Genomic DNA, 15,562 nt, shown 5'->3' with positions numbered 1-15,562 from the left:
CTATTCCTATACAAGGAAAACAAAAAACGATTCGGGTTCGATTCAGTGAGTTTTTTTCAGGGGAAATATATAAAAATACTTACCCAAAGTTAAGAACATAATTTGATGTTCAATTGGCGGCTCCACGGGGTGTCTAATTGATTAAGGATGATAGTTTTATTATAATGGGTACGACAGCAAATTCCATAGCACATATATCCTTAAAAAAAATTTCTTCCGAAAAATTTATCACATAATAATTTTTTCATTAGATGAATAGAGAGATAATTTTAAGGTATTTGGATGATTTTGTAATGTTATAAAGGACATTTTGTGAAAAAAATATTGGTCCGATCTGAAAAGTTACACCTTTGCCTTACGAACACCCGTTGGTACCCGCGGAGTATGCCATAGTTCTAATCATAATTGATGAGGTAGATTAATAGGTATTAACAATCAGTAACTGCAATTTCTAAGTATATCCACCGTGAGAGTGCGAGCTCAGCAGCTGTAAAGAAAAAGACATAAAAAAAGGAAAGAAAGACGAAAACCAACCATCCTCCCAACATCGAATTGGTACCCGATTCCTCCTTTGACCGCCGCCGGCGATACATAGGTTTCCGGCGATGGGCTCGTCGGAGAACCCGAATTGGTTATTGGAGTCCCTGATCGACGAAATCCCCGTTCCAGAGGGGGGTTTTGCAGGGAACAACGATGGCTTTTATTGGACTGCTCAGGGATTCAATCCTTCCTCTAGCGTCAGGTGATTTCGTCCACGTATCTTGGGGTTTTCATTCGAATACTCGCTTTGAAAAGCTCTTCCCCTTTTTGATGGGTCGGGATGGCCGTTGTCTTCGAAATTTGTGATTTTGACGTCTCTTTCTTAGGGCTTGATGCTTGCTTTCTGTTCCGGTATTGAAACCTAAGGTTGGTGTTACTTTGATGCATGATTGTGAGATTTGGCTGCGTCATAATTATCGTCAGAACTGTAGTTTTATGTTTTTCAAAGACCTTGTCAAATTGATTAGCGTGGGCGAATTCTTTTCGCCTATCTAAGTTATGAGGATGAGTGAGTCACGGTATGTTTACTTGCTTGCTTGGTAGGGCTTTTCCTCTGTAGTGATTCACCTACTTTGATCTAGTAGTGGTGATATTTACTTCTTCTTTTTTTTTTTTTTTGTTGATTCGCCTTATTTCATGAGATCTATGTGAACTAACCCCGCTTGTATTATAAGATATTTTATCTTTAATATTAGTTAGAATATAAAAGGTAAACATATAGCAGATAGATAAATCTTTATCATGGTTCTGTGCATCAAAAATTTTGCTACTAGAGCCTGCAAGATCTAGACTATTCCAATTGTTAAATGTTTTTGGTCATCGATGTTTGCCCTTATCTGGTCTTTGGGATATAGGTTTTTCAGGACGTAGCCAATATCTAATTTTTCTGAGTGGACTTAGTGGAGTTAGGTTTTACAGTTGCTGATAGTTCTTCATGCTAAATTGCTAATTTAGTTCTTTTCTATCATTTGTATTTTATGTTTTTTTAGTTCTTATGAGTTTTCATCAACTTATTCCACAATCTTTTTCTGTTCATTTCTTTTTTTATTCTTAATTTATTTTCTACTCTCATGCTAGAATTTTGTCCATATCATACTTGGACTATTTACAGTTTACATATGTACCTAGACATTTCATTTCTCGCATCCTTTTTTTTGCTTAAGTTGTAACTCATTCGTTTTCTATTCCCTTTGCTAGGATATGTTATATCATCCTTGGATTATTTATATTGCATATGTTTTTGGGTATTTTATTCATTACGTTATTTTTACTTAAGGTGTAACTCATTTTATTCAAAATTGACAGCTCACTTGCAAATTCTGATAGCATCAAAGAACCAGTTAATGGAAAACGGTTAACTCCTCAGACTTTCACCTATATATTAGATTTTTTTTCTAATTTATGCGTTTTGTGGGTCCTTTTATAATTACACTGCTTATGAGTTGCAGTTCTAGGTCAGAAACCTGTGCTAAACCTGCTACCAAAGCTTGTAGAGAAAAAATGAGGAGGGACAAGTTGAATGACCGGTACTATTTGTTAATTATCATAATGTGAACCAATAATGATGTAATCACTTATCATTAATGATCAAATGTCTTGAGGTTTTTTACTTTGGTTTTGATTTTAGATTCCTAGAATTGGCCTCTCTTCTTGAACCTGGAAAGCAGCCAAAAACTGATAAAGCAGCAATTCTAAATGACGCTACTCGCTTGCTGACTCAGCTACGCAGTGAGGCACAAAAGCTTAAGGAATCAAATGGAACTCTTGAAGAGAAGATAAAAGAACTGAAGGTATGTTGGACTATCATTTTGTACTTCACATTCTGGCATCTCTAGATTGATTGTGCCGGTGGTTCAGATTGAATTCTATGATGTTGATTATGTGGTTCTAATACAATCATATAGGTTGGCCTAGCAGTATAAGAGTATAAGTTTCCAATCTGTGTTGTATGTGCATTGAGTAAGTGAAACTCTACATAGATTTGAGCACTAAATAGTTGTCAATGTGAGCATGTGTCTTTGATGTAAAAAAAAAAAAGGCAGCTCGGTGCAGGAAGCTCCCGCCATGCGGGGTCCCGGAGAAGGATCCATTGTATGCAGTCTTACCCTTTTTTTTTGCAAGAGGCTGTTTCCAGAATTCGAACCCGTGACCTTTTGGTCACATGGCAACAACTTTACCTTACCATTGCGCCAAGGCTCTCCTCCTAGCATGTGCCTTTTATGTGCATTAAAAAAAATATTTTCTCCCTGGTTGATCTAATTTGAGGAAAAGTTGAACTATTAGAATAATTAATTGCATGCGAAAGGAATAATATTGAGGTGTTTGTTAGGAAGGTTAGAGATCAGATCCAGGGGCAAGGATAACCAACATTCTTTGAGAAGCCAGCAGTGATCCTCTTGGAAAAGGGAATATAGAATAAGAGAGAATTAAGCATGTGAGAAAATTCTTTGTGATTAAATTTGCTTGATTCATCACACGCGCGCGCGCACACACACACATGCACGGCTACCTTTTATTTTAACCGTTTCTAATAGAAAAAACCAATTGGATAAAAAAACTCATTCAAACATATTTGCCACTTGGCTAGTGGAAGCTACATAGCTTGCCCTAGAAGTTTGGATGGAAAACATCATTCAAATAGAGTAGATATTGATCAGATGAATAAATATATAGTGGCCAGTTGAAATGAGGAAGAATTTCTAGAATCTTGTGATCGCTGTGCCCACATAGGTGATGGACCGTGTTGACCGGCTAGAAGGAGGGTTGAATAGCCTACACAAAAAGAAAACTACCCTTCTCAAACTTTCAAAATAACACTTGCATAAATAAAATAAACAAATAAAATTGAAAGAAGAGGCAAAGAGATTTTTACTTGGTTATAATCGGAGAGGTTGTTAATCCAAGGAATGAGTCGCATTAGAATCTCCTTTAGGCGGAGAAGCCTCTTACGGCAATGACGTACAAACAAATAGAAGCTAAACTACTAAAAGTAAGCGCACAAGTGTTGAGTACACAATTCTTGAATTGATTAAAAAACTTCTGGACCAAGGCTGTATTTATAGCCTTGGTCGGGGTGCCTGGAAGGGTTCCAGGTGCTTGGGAGGGGATAAAATTTTATCCCCTTCGCAACGGATCGCGTTTGACCGTAATCCGGTCAAAACTCAATTCCGGGCGCTCGAAATGGCTCTAGGTGCCCGGACCACTATAGTCAACAAAGTTGACTTTTGGTCCGGGCCCTCTGCTCCGGTGCTGCTTGTCTCGGTCCAGGTCTTCTGTTCCGGCTCCGCTCGCTTAGGTGATTTCAGCCAACCGAAATAAGGCTCACCCGAACCCAATTTCGGCCTTTTCGAGCAACCTTCCGCTCCGGCTTCTTGTCCCTCGGAAACGCCGCGCGCCTCCTTCTCGTCCGCCCGCGTACTCTTCCGCAGCACCTTTTCCCTCGGACGCACCGAGCCCGTCAACTCTCTCCCGTGCCGTCCTTCTCGCTAGCCGCGTCTTTTGCTCGACTCCCTGTGCTCCTAAACTCCTGCACACTTAGACACAAGGTTAAAATACCACAGGACCTAACTTAACTTGTTGATCACATCAAAACAACCCTGGGGTTCAAACAATAGGTAGCAAGAAAAATTCTCATGAGATCATGGTGCAAGAAACTATACTTCATGGATTAGAATATTGAACAGTTAGGAAACAACAACAACAAAAATAATGTAGAGATATGAAAATGCAGGAACGTGTGGGATTATTAGAAAGATAAAATAAGAAATGTTAATATTCAGTAACAATCAATTGTATACTCGAAGAAATGATATTTGAGTAGTAAGTAAATTTAGATGGGTCCTACACATTCAAGGATAACCAATTATTGTCAGCATGTGTTATAAGGTGTGGGTTAAGTCGCAATGAGCGCAACCTTTATTTGGTGTTGGAAGTTGAAATGAGCGCAACCCTCATATTTAGTTGCCACATTGAGTTTGAAATAAATAAACTTCCAATAAGCTAGAGGAAGATGTTTAACTAGTTACTTTGTTAGAGTTGAAAGTAAGAGAATAAAATGTTAGTGTTAGGATCCTTCGTACGGCTAGAGAGGGGGGGTGTGAATAGCCGACCCCAATCTTTCTCGTTTCTTCCTACGATTAGGTTAGCGCAGCGGAAATACAAAGTAGAAAGAAAACAGGAGAAGAAAGACAAACCATATAACGAGGTTCGGAGATGAACTCCTACTCCTCGGCGTGTCCGTAAGGTGGACGAAGCCTACCAATCCGTCGGTGGATGAGTCCCCGGAAACCCGGCTAATAGATACTCCTTGTGGGTGGAGAAACCTCACCACAATCTTTGCAACAGCAATAGGAGTACAAATAGGAACAAGAAAACAAGAACAGAAATGTAAACAACACTTGCTTGCCTTCTTGAAGTCAGCAGGAACCCTGGTGAAGCAGCAGCTTCTCGGATCCAAGCCTAGCTAGAAAACCAGCAACAGGAAGAAGCTTCACGCGAAGCTTTAGCACCCAACGAGCTCAACAAAGCTCAGCAGGAAGAAGAAGCAGAAGCTTCAGGCTGAAGAGTACTTCCTTAAGGAAGAAGAAGAAGCCCTGTAGAATCCCTCAGCCCCTTTATACCTGCGAAGAAGAAACAGCGAAGAAACTAGCCGTTGCGTCATAGCAGCTAGAACTCGATCGGTCTGCAGACCGTCGGGGAAAGAGATGGATCGTCTCGATCGGCGTGGACGATCGAGAGAGAAATGGATCGGTTGCGACCGATCCTTCCTTTCCTTCTCGTGATGCTGCGTCTCGATCGGTCCACGGGCCGTCGGGACATCTTTGATCGATGCGTGGACCGATCGGCTGCTTCTTTCGCCTCGTTAAACTTCGATCGGTCACGGGCCGATCGATAACCGAAAACTTGTCGATGTCGATCGGTCACGGGCCGTCGGATGAAATGTATCATTGGATCGGTCTGCAGTCCGATCCAAACTTCTCAGTAAGGCTTCCACACCAACATCCGGTCAACCTTGACCTGTTGGTACATCATGCCTAGCATCCGGTCACTCCCTTGACCTGCTAGCATCTTGATTTTCCTCTTCGTGCCAAGTATCCGATCACTCCCTTGACCTACTTGGACTTTTCAACACCAGAAGTCCGATCATCCCTGATCCATCTGGATTTTTCCTTGCCCGGCTTCACTCACCAGGACTTTCCACCTGGCTTCACTCACCAGGATTTCCACACTGCCTAACATCCCAGTTAGGACTTTCTCACTGCCTCACTCACAGGGACTTTAGACTCTCCTAATCTCAGTTAGGACTTCCTCTTAACATCCAGTTAGGACTTTTCCTCGTGCCTGCTTGGACTTCTCCCCGTGCCAAGTCTCCATACTTGGACTTTTCGCGTGCCCCTGCTTGGACTTTTCCGGTACCAAGCTCCTGCTTGGACTTCTCGTGCCAAGTCTCCATACTTGGACTTTTCGGTCAACCAGGTCAACCTTGACCTGAGGTACATTATCTCCCAAACATCTATTCTTGTCCCATATCAAGAATACAAACTCTTCCACGAGTGTCGAACATCAACATGCAGCTCAACTAGGTCGACCTTGACCTGGGTTGCCAAACAATCTTTCCAGTCAAACATCAAATACAACTCGGTCGAGTTACCTCGGGTTGGGTCAACCAGGTCGGTTGCACCAACAATCTCCCTTTTTGATGTTTGACAAAATCCATAATCAAGTTAGGTTAACCCGATAACCTAACTTAGGTTTTCCAACCATCTTCCAATGTCCAATGTTCTTTCCTTGAACATTCTCTGGACATTCTCCCCTTAGGTTAACCCGATAACCTAACTTGGGTTCTCCAATAATTCTCCCCCTTTTTGACACACATCAAAAAGAAAAAGGAGAGTATCAAGGTCAAGAGTTTCTTCCTAATGAAAGTCCCATACCTTTCATTGAAACTCTTAATTTCCCCCTTGATACTAAACTCAACAATCAACTTAGTGATAATCCCATATCACTAATCCTCAAAAGTCTTAAGGAGTAAAAACTCCCCCTAAAAGTCAACTTCCCCTTGACCATTGCACCAACAATGTCTTGGAGAGTTTCAAACCTTTAGAAATCCACAAAACCCAATTTTCAGCTGAAATTTCAGACCAACGGTAAATTCAGCACGCCCGATCGGTCACCGGACCGATCGGGATCCCATGGATCGGTCCTGGGCCGATCCATTCAGGATCGGACCTCGCCTCTTCTTGGATCGGTCTCGGACCGATCCACACCTCTGGATCGGTCCATGGCCGATCCACTCCTTCTGGATCGGTCCAGTGACCGATCCAGCTCCTATCGAATTCACAATTTCCTTTGCAAGTTGAAACCCATAAACAATTCGAAAATTTCAAAATTATGAAACTTTGAGGATACACTCCTCATATACAATCATGGAAAAATAGTTTTCTGAAAATAACTTCCATTTTTCAATCTTGATACAAAGTTCAAAAACTTTGAAATAGTTCAAGTTTTAACTCAACTTTGTATCACAATGTTCAATGATGAATGCAATCACTAAGATGACTTCATCAAGGTTTTCCAAATCAATTTCAAAATGATTTTAAACCTTTTAATTTAGGACCACAATCTTAGGGCTAAATGTACATGACTTGTACACAAGCTTTCCCTATGATCCCCAATTTCTTGAATTAGGCTCATCTAGGTACAAGAACTATGCACCTTGATCCTAACTCATGATCCTAATATCTCACACACATCTAAGGTGTATCAAACCACATTCAAGTCAATTTGATGTGAGATATGGGTTAAGGTCAACTTAGGCTAAGTTCTCATGCATTTTCTAAACACCAATTTGATCTCAATATCAAATTGTGTTTTTCATCCTTAAATTAATTTCATTGATTATTAATGCAAGAGATGATGACATGGCATAAATTATATCACAAGTAAAAACATGTGCCAATGTCATGATGTCATGGCATAAAGCTTGAAAACTTAAATAAAGCATGACATATAATAACCTAAGCATTATCATGACATTTCAAATGATCATAAATTAAATATGATGTCATGACATGGCATATGGCAAACAACCATGGTAAGTTAACACAAATAAAATACCTAGATTACCTATCTAAGTATCTTTAATCACTTAGCTAACTTAAATTCTAATCCTAGATTGCCCAAAGTGCTCCAAGAAAATGTCAAAACCCAAGTTGGCATTTCTTGATCTCTTGTTTGATTTATACCATTTAAAATTCTATAAGAGTAGCTCTTCTAAGTTAAGGCCCGGATTGCCTTGATTACCTAAGAGAATATCAAAATCCCAATTTGATATTTCTCTAGGTTTTTCAAAATTGTGTCAATTTAAAGTAAGATTAATATATTCTCACTTTGGCACAACTTACTCTTCCAAGGAGTGAATGACAAAGATTATTCCATTTCATTTTCAAAGGTTCCCAAACACCTTGAAAATGCTCCTTGAGTGTCAATTTCCTCAAAGTTGGGTTAACTACCCTTCTTATTGGAGTTGACACTCTCTAACCCATCTATGGGGTAGAGAAGATGCTCTTAGGAACCCAATACATATTTGAGCTCATTGGGTTCACTAAATATTCACTAGGGATAACTTCCCTAGCAACCCTCCTAATGACCCTCTTAGGCTTTAAAACCTTGGTCATTTGGGACTCATCAAGATCAACTCTAGGGGTGACTCCCCTTGTGACCTTGGTGGTGGTCTTCCTAGCCCTAGTTTTTGTTCCATAATCGAATGGAACATTATGATAGGTGGGCTTGACCATTTGGGACTTAGGTTTGTGACCCAAACCTTTCTTGTCCTGGGACTTTTGACCCTTAGGCCCTAGAGTTGACTTCTCTAAATTTTTAAGGGCCTTTTCTAGGGTATCGAGCCTTGACCTCAAGACTTGATTCTCCTTTTCTAATACCTCAAGTTTTGATTTGTCATTCTTTCTTGAGGTGTTCCTAGGCATGTGTCTAGTTGATTTAGGGTTTCTACCTAGGTTTTCCTTAACCTTAGAAGTGTTAATCCTAGGGTTAGCATTCCTAGTAGTATCCCTATCTTGGTTGACATGTTTAGCACCTAAGCACATGTATTGATTTCTAGTGTTAACATGCTTATCATTATTGACTAATGCAATAAAATTACTAGCATGTATCCTACTAGAATTGCACGAATTAGCCTTAAAAGATACCTTAGGGTTTGCCTTAGCTCCCCCTATCGATGTGCACCCCTTGTCCTTGTGAGGTTTCCTCCCCTTCGGACATTGGCTCCTATAGTGTCCCCGTTGCTTGCATTGAAAGCACACCACGTGCTTCTTGCCTTTGCGTGTTGGGACGCCGGCATCCTTGACCTTTGGCGCCGGTGGAGTCTTCCTAACCCTCCTTGGACACTTATTCTTGTAATGTCCATACTCCCTACACTCAAAGCACATTATATGTAATTTACAAGAAATTAAATTGCTTGAGTTACCTAGGGTTGAGGATGGTTGAACGCTCTCTCCTTCATCCCTTCCGGAGGTAGAAGCTTCTTCTTCTTGCTCCGAACTTGAAGAAGAACTCTCTTCCTCTTTATCCTTAGATGTTGAGTGACCCTCAACCTCTAAATCCATGCCTCCATGATGTGAGCGACTTGACTCACTTGACTCCTCTTCATGGCTTGAAGTAGAGTTCTCCTCATGGAACTTAGCCAAGTTGTTCCACAACTCCTTGGCATTGTTGTATCCACCTATCCTACACAAAACATCATTAGGTAAAGAAAATTCAAAAATTTTCAATACCTCATCGTTGACGGTTGATTGGTGGACTTGCTCCTTTGTCCACTTCTTTTTCTCCAAAAGTTCTCCTTCTTTATCCAATGGAGGAGTAAAACCTAATTGAACACAACTCCAATTTTCAAGGTTAGTCATAAGAAAATATCTCATTCTTACCTTCCAAAACGCGAAGTCGTCGCGATCGTAGAAGGGTGGAATTGTGATGTCTTCTCCGAGTTGATCCATCTCTAGCTTGTGCTCCCTCGGATGTTAATCCGGCGAAGAGCGACCTCGCTCTGATACCACTTGTTAGGATCCTTCGTACGGCTAGAGAGGGGGGGTGTGAATAGCCGACCCCAATCTTTCTCGTTTCTTCCTACGATTAGGTTAGCGCAGCGGAAATACAAAGTAGAAAGAAAACAGGAGAAGAAAGACAAACCATATAACGAGGTTCGGAGATGAACTCCTACTCCTCGGCGTGTCCGTAAGGTGGACGAAGCCTACCAATCCGTCGGTGGATGAGTCCCCGGAAACCCGGCTAATAGATACTCCTTGTGGGTGGAGAAACCTCACCACAATCTTTGCAACAGCAATAGGAGTACAAATAGGAACAAGAAAACAAGAACAGAAATATAAACAACACTTGCTTGCCTTCAGCAGGAACCCTGGTGAAGCAGCAGCTTCTCGGATCCAAGCCTAGCTAGAAAACCAGCAACAGGAAGAAGCTTCACGCGAAGCTTTAGCACCCAACGAGCTCAACAAAGCTCAGCAGGCGGAGGCATATGAGGTGAAGAGTACTTCCAAGGAAGAAGAAGAAGCCAGAAGACCCTCGACCCTTTATACTGCGAAGAAGAAAAGAAACTGGCGTTGCGTCGCGGCAAGCTAGAACTCGATCGATGCGCACCGATCGGGAAAAGATGGATCGTCTCGATCGGCGTGGACCGATCGGAGAGAATCGGTTCGCGACCGATCCCTTCCTTTCCCTTCTCGTGATGCTCGTCTACGATCGGTCCGCATCGATCAGACGATCGATGCGGACCGATCGACTGCTTTTCCGCCTCTGTTACTGCGATCGGTCACGGCCGATCGATGAAAACAGAAACTTGTTCGATATCGATCGGTCACGGGCCGATCGAGATGATCATCGTTGGATCGGTGCATCCGATCCAAACTTCGATAAGGCTTCCACACCAACATCCGGCCAACCTGACCTGTTGGTACATCATGCCTAGCATCCGGTCACTCCCTTGACCTGCTAGCATCTTGATTTTCCTCTTCGTGCCAAGTATCCGATCACTCCCTTGACCTACTTGGACTTTTCAACACCAGAAGTCCGATCATCCCTGATCCATCTGGATTTTTCCTTGCCCGGCTTCACTCACCAGGACTTTCCACCTGGCTTCACTCACCAGGATTTCCACACTGCCTAACATCCCAGTTAGGACTTTCTCACTGCCTGGCTTCACTCACCAGGACTTTCCAACTGCCTAACATCCCAGTTAGGACTTTCCCATTGCCTAACATCCCAGTTAGGACTTTTCCTCGTGCCAAGCTCCCTGCTTGGACTTCTCCGTGCCAAGTCTCCATACTTGGACTTTTCGCGTGCCAAGCTCCCTGCTTGGACTTTTCCGTTACCAAGCTCCCTGCTTGGACTTCTCCGTGCCAAGTCTCCATACTTGGACTTTTCAGGTCAACCAGGTCAACCTTGACCTAAGGTTGCACCTACAATCTCCCAAACATCTATTCTTGTCCCATATCAAGAATACAACTCTTCCACGAGTGTCAAACATCAACATGCAACTCAACTAGGTCAACCTTGACCTAAGGTTGCACCGACAATCTTTCCAAGTCAAACATCAAAATACAACTCGAATCAAGTTACCTCGAGTTGGGTCAACCAGGTCGGTTGCACCAACAGTTAGGACCACAATGGCATGATATTGTCCATTTTGGGCCTAAGCCATCATGGATTTGTTTTTGGGCTCTACTCAAAAGTTCTCATACCAATAGAGATTTCTTCCATTTTATAAACCATGATTTTTTCCATGCGAGACTTTGATTGTATTCCTAATAATCCTCCCCTCAAACGAAGGACCAACATTATTCTCATGGTCCAGGTCTCTCCTCAAGCATCCTGCTCCGGGCCTCCCCTCAAGTATTCGGTCACTATTGATCTACTCTGGGCCTCCCCTCAAGCACCCAGTCAATCGAGGTTACTCTCTCCTCTAAGACCTTTTCACCACCTAAGGTTCACTCCCTGGGATTTCCACCAAACATTTGGTCACTCTTGACCTTGGACTTTGCTTTTCAATCCAATGTCAAAATCATACTCTTTGAGATAAACCAGTGTTCTAAATGGAGGCCGAGGAGACCGCTTAGGCAAGAGATGGGCATCAACCGCACCGCCTTTGCCTGAGGCAGTGCTTTAGGCGATAATTGACCTCCTACCACCATTGCTGCGCCTCGAATCGAAGCTGTCGCCGTTTCGCCACCACAAGGTGTCCCGACGCGTCGCTTGGTCCCGGCAACAACAACAAGTCAGGACACATCGCGCAAGCCTGGACACATCGTCCGAGCATGGCAACGGGCCTAGAAGCATCATTTGAGCCCTCATGGATTTTTTTTTGGATTCGCCCAAAAGGTCTCATACCAATGGAGATATATTTCATCTTATAAACCCACGATCTTCAAAGAGTATTTTTAATATGAAACTTTGATTGTATTCCCAATATAAACATCCAATATATAGAATGTTTAACAAACTTGTACATTTGAAATACCTGAAATCTAATCATATGAAAATGAACTGATTTTTCTGGTATGATTCTTCCGTATATTAGGAATTTAGTCTTATTTTTCATGATCTGAATAATTGAGTCGGATAAGATGCTTTAAAAACTCAACCAGTTCCAGAGGGAGGCCTAAAATTTTTTAGTAAACATAAGAAAACATGAAACTCAATATTGTTATTGCTGCCATAGAGTTCAGAGGAGGGGTGAGATTTGAGCTGTCATAGGGTTCAGTGGAGTACTAAGATGGTGTGCCCCTGTGGACTCCTATGGCTCCAGTAGTCCATGTTGTGTTGCAGTTAGCAATATCTGTGTGGTGAATTTGATTTTATCTAAGATGATGAAAATGTTGGAATAACCATTTATGCATTCGAGGCAGTTTCTTACCTTGCGTTCATTGAGTTTGCCTATAGATTTTGCTTGTTTGATTCTCATGTGGTTGGTTATAGACAAATATATTCCTGTCTTGGAAGACCAATCTTTTACTCTTTGAAACTGTCTTCCATTTGTAATCCCTATTAGAATTCAGTTACTGGCTAGTCCATATGAAAAACTCAAAATGTTGCTGTTTTATATCAATTCATAGTTCGGGCTAGTCTAATACTAGTGTGTATTAATCATTGCTAAACAAGGAAATTACTGGTTATAGGTTCGGCAGTAAATAATTCTGAGATTTATTATTCCTTCCCCCAACCAACACCTAGATACCATTTTGGCATCATCAATTCATTTAAGTCTTTCTAATGTCTTTTTTGTTTCTTCCACAAAATATAAATCTCATTCTACCGTCGGTCAAAGATTGTGGCTATATATACTATCTAGTTTTATTACTTTAATGAGGATCTTGTATTCTTTTTTTAATCATATATTAGCCCTTGCCCTAAAAAGAAGAGGAAATTGCAAGACTGGTACAATCAGAGATCTGAGGTTGATGGTTGGGCAATTTGGGAACCATAGATACAAAACAATTGTGTAGGATGTATGCTGCTAGAGAATAATAAATTCTATTGTGGACCAGATAGATGTATCTTTGATAGATGATCTAATAAGACCACATAGATGTCTCTTTGATAGATGATCTAATAAAATAAAGTATGTTAAATTGTATTAACATGTTCAAAACTGATGATAAATTGCCTTGTTCGAATCAATTAACGTTGATGCTAAGAGTGAAAAAAAAAAAACCCTGGGATGTTGGTCTGCTAGGCCATCCGCAACTTGCGCTTCCGGAAAATTTTCGTGGGTTTGGCAGGTTACCTCAGGGATTAGTCGGTTTGAAGAGCTGAGTTCTAGATTACCAAAAAAAGGAAAATGAAAGAAACCCTACATTAATTGTTAAAAGTGCTTTAAATGATCTGGATACAGCAGTGGTTTTACGCATGTAGAATCCAGTGCAACTATAATTGGTAAAGTTTTAGTTGTTAGCTGGGACAGGGACATTAATTTTGCCAAGAAGTTTCCAGTTTCTCTTTGATTTTTTTAGAGGAAAAATTGGTACTGATATTTTTTTATCAGAAAAAATTGTTTTTTAGATGCTTGGCAGAGACCTGATTTGCAAATTACTGGATTGCTAAAAAAATCCTAGTTTTTTTTACATCCAAAAATGTTTTTGTTACAAGTTATTCTGTCCTATAAATGATCCATTAGTTAATAATGGGTTATGGTGTTCTCAGGATGAGAAGAATGAACTCCGTGAAGAGAAGCAGAGGCTGAAGGCAGAAAAGGAAAGCCTTGAGAACCAAATAAAGCTTCTGAACGCAAGATCAAGTTATGTTGCTCACCCGCCTGTTATACCAACTCCCTTCCCAGTCCCTGGTCAACAAACCGGACACAAGCTAATGATGCCAATCATGGGTTATCCTGGCTACCCGATGTGGCAATTCATGCCCCCTGCCGATGTTGATACCTCGCAGGATGCTGATAAATGCTCACCTGTTGCCTGAGCGATTGACTGATCAAACATTCAATTCTACGCATGTGAAGGATTGTAGATGGTTTCATCATCAGTTTAAGTTACTGAACGTACTTCTGTAGGATGCTGATAAATGCCCACCTGTTGCCTTAGCAAATGACTGATCAAAAATTCAATTCTACCTATGCCACATAATGTAGATGATTTCACCATCAGTTTAAGTTTCTGGACACTTTATGGGTATGCAGGTTTATGGTGAATGCCTTATCTATCTGTACTATATATGAATCGGCGAAGAATAAAGTTACTGATTTCTGTCTGTATTTGCACCGTAGATGGGATGACATGACCTCCCTCACTTGCTGATGCTTATTTATTGAATGATAGAAAGTTCCATGTGTTTCAAAGCTATGTGGATTAATCAATTGAGGGGTTTATGGGTGAAACATTCAAAATTCAAGATTACGAAAAGGCTAGATTCCACGAGTTGCAACTGTTAAAGTCACTACTTCTTTTAACAAAGCAACACTGTAAAGAAACTATCCTAATCATTCTTCCATTGTTGCATCACTTCTCATTGTTGGTGCAATATCCCTCAGGTCAAGGTTGACCTGGGTAACCAAGCTGAGTCTTGGTTTGGGTTTAGATGTTTGACAATAAGATATTGATTGAAGAAAAGTCAAGTAGGTCAAGGTTGACTGGATACTTGACTGGGAAGTCCTAACTGGGATGTTAGGCAAAGTGAAAGTCCTAGTGAGTGAAGCTAGGCAGATGAAAATCCTGGTGAGTGAAGCCAGGTGAAAGTCCTAGTGAGTGAAGCTAGGCAGATGGAAATCCTGGTGAGTGAAGCCAGGTGAAAGTCCTAGTGAGTGAAGCTAGGCAGATGGAAATCCCTAGTGAGTAAAGCTAGGCGGATGGAAAATCCTGGTGAGGCAGGTGAAAGTCACGGTGAGTGAAGCCAGGCAAGGGAAAATCCAGATGGATCGAGGATGATCGGACATCCGGTGTTGGGAAGTCCAAGTAGGTCAAAGGATTGATGGATACTTGGCATGAAAGAAAAGTCCAAGTAGGTCGAAGGATTGATGCATGCAGAGAAAAGTCCAAGTGGGTCAAAGGGATTGACCGACACTTGGTAAGGGAGTCCTAGCGGTCGAGGGTGACTAGATGCTAGGCATGACATACCAACAGTCGAGGTTGACCGGATGTTGGTTTGGAGGTTTAGGACTTGGTTTTGGACAAAACCAAGTCTTGGATCGATCCGTGGATCGATCCAGATCTGATCGATCGCTGGATCGATCCGACTGTCCATGAAGCTTCGGATCGATCCGTGGATCGATCAGAGGTCAATCGATCGGTGGATCGATTGGGACGCGGCCGCTTCTGCCGGATCGATCCGTGGATCGATCCAGCGCTTTCTCAGAAGCTCGGATCGATCCGTGGATCGATCCAAAGCCTCCCGATCGATTGGGAACATTCGAATCGATCGGGATCCGACCGTTGGCGTCGGGTTTAAAGCCGCAGGCGAGCGTGGTCTTCGGCATCTCTTTACGAGCTCT

The 15,562-nt window shown here is 41.7% G+C and overlaps 1 protein-coding gene across 2 annotated transcripts; it reads left to right on the top strand.

Annotated features, from left to right (window-relative positions):
- The first annotated feature begins 471 nt into the window (after nt 1–471).
- Nucleotides 472–14,329, top strand: LOC122012335 (transcription factor ILR3-like). 2 transcript variants are annotated; one of them, XM_042568836.1, is made up of 5 exons: nt 472–742; nt 1,846–1,893; nt 1,995–2,066; nt 2,168–2,330; nt 13,768–14,329. In XM_042568836.1, the coding sequence occupies exons 1-5, from the start codon at nt 606–608 to the stop codon at nt 14,035–14,037; spliced, it is 690 nt and encodes a 229-aa protein (XP_042424770.1). In that variant the 5' UTR covers nt 472–605; the 3' UTR covers nt 14,038–14,329. The 2 variants fall into 2 exon arrangements, with proteins under 2 accessions (XP_042424770.1, XP_042424769.1); XM_042568835.1 differs by having other exon boundaries at nt 474–742; nt 1,989–2,066.
- The last annotated feature ends 1,233 nt before the right edge of the window (nt 14,330–15,562 follow it).

Source organism: Zingiber officinale, chromosome 8A (genome assembly GCF_018446385.1).
Source record: "Zingiber officinale cultivar Zhangliang chromosome 8A, Zo_v1.1, whole genome shotgun sequence".
Taxonomy (NCBI): Eukaryota; Viridiplantae; Streptophyta; class Magnoliopsida; order Zingiberales; family Zingiberaceae; genus Zingiber; species Zingiber officinale.
The sequence above is the reverse complement of the archived record's forward strand: the minus strand, read 5'-3'. Positions and strand labels throughout refer to the sequence as shown.

Coding starts and splice junctions, on each gene's coding strand:
- LOC122012335 (XM_042568835.1), top strand. CDS start 606: ATGGGCTCGTCGGAGAACCCGAATTGGTTATTGGAGTCCCTGATCGAC. Junction 743..1,845: donor AATCCTTCCTCTAGCGTCAG/GTGATTTCGTCC, acceptor CAAAATTGACAG/CTCACTTGCAAATTCTGATA. Junction 2,331..13,767: donor AGAAGATAAAAGAACTGAAG/GTATGTTGGACT, acceptor TGGTGTTCTCAG/GATGAGAAGAATGAACTCCG.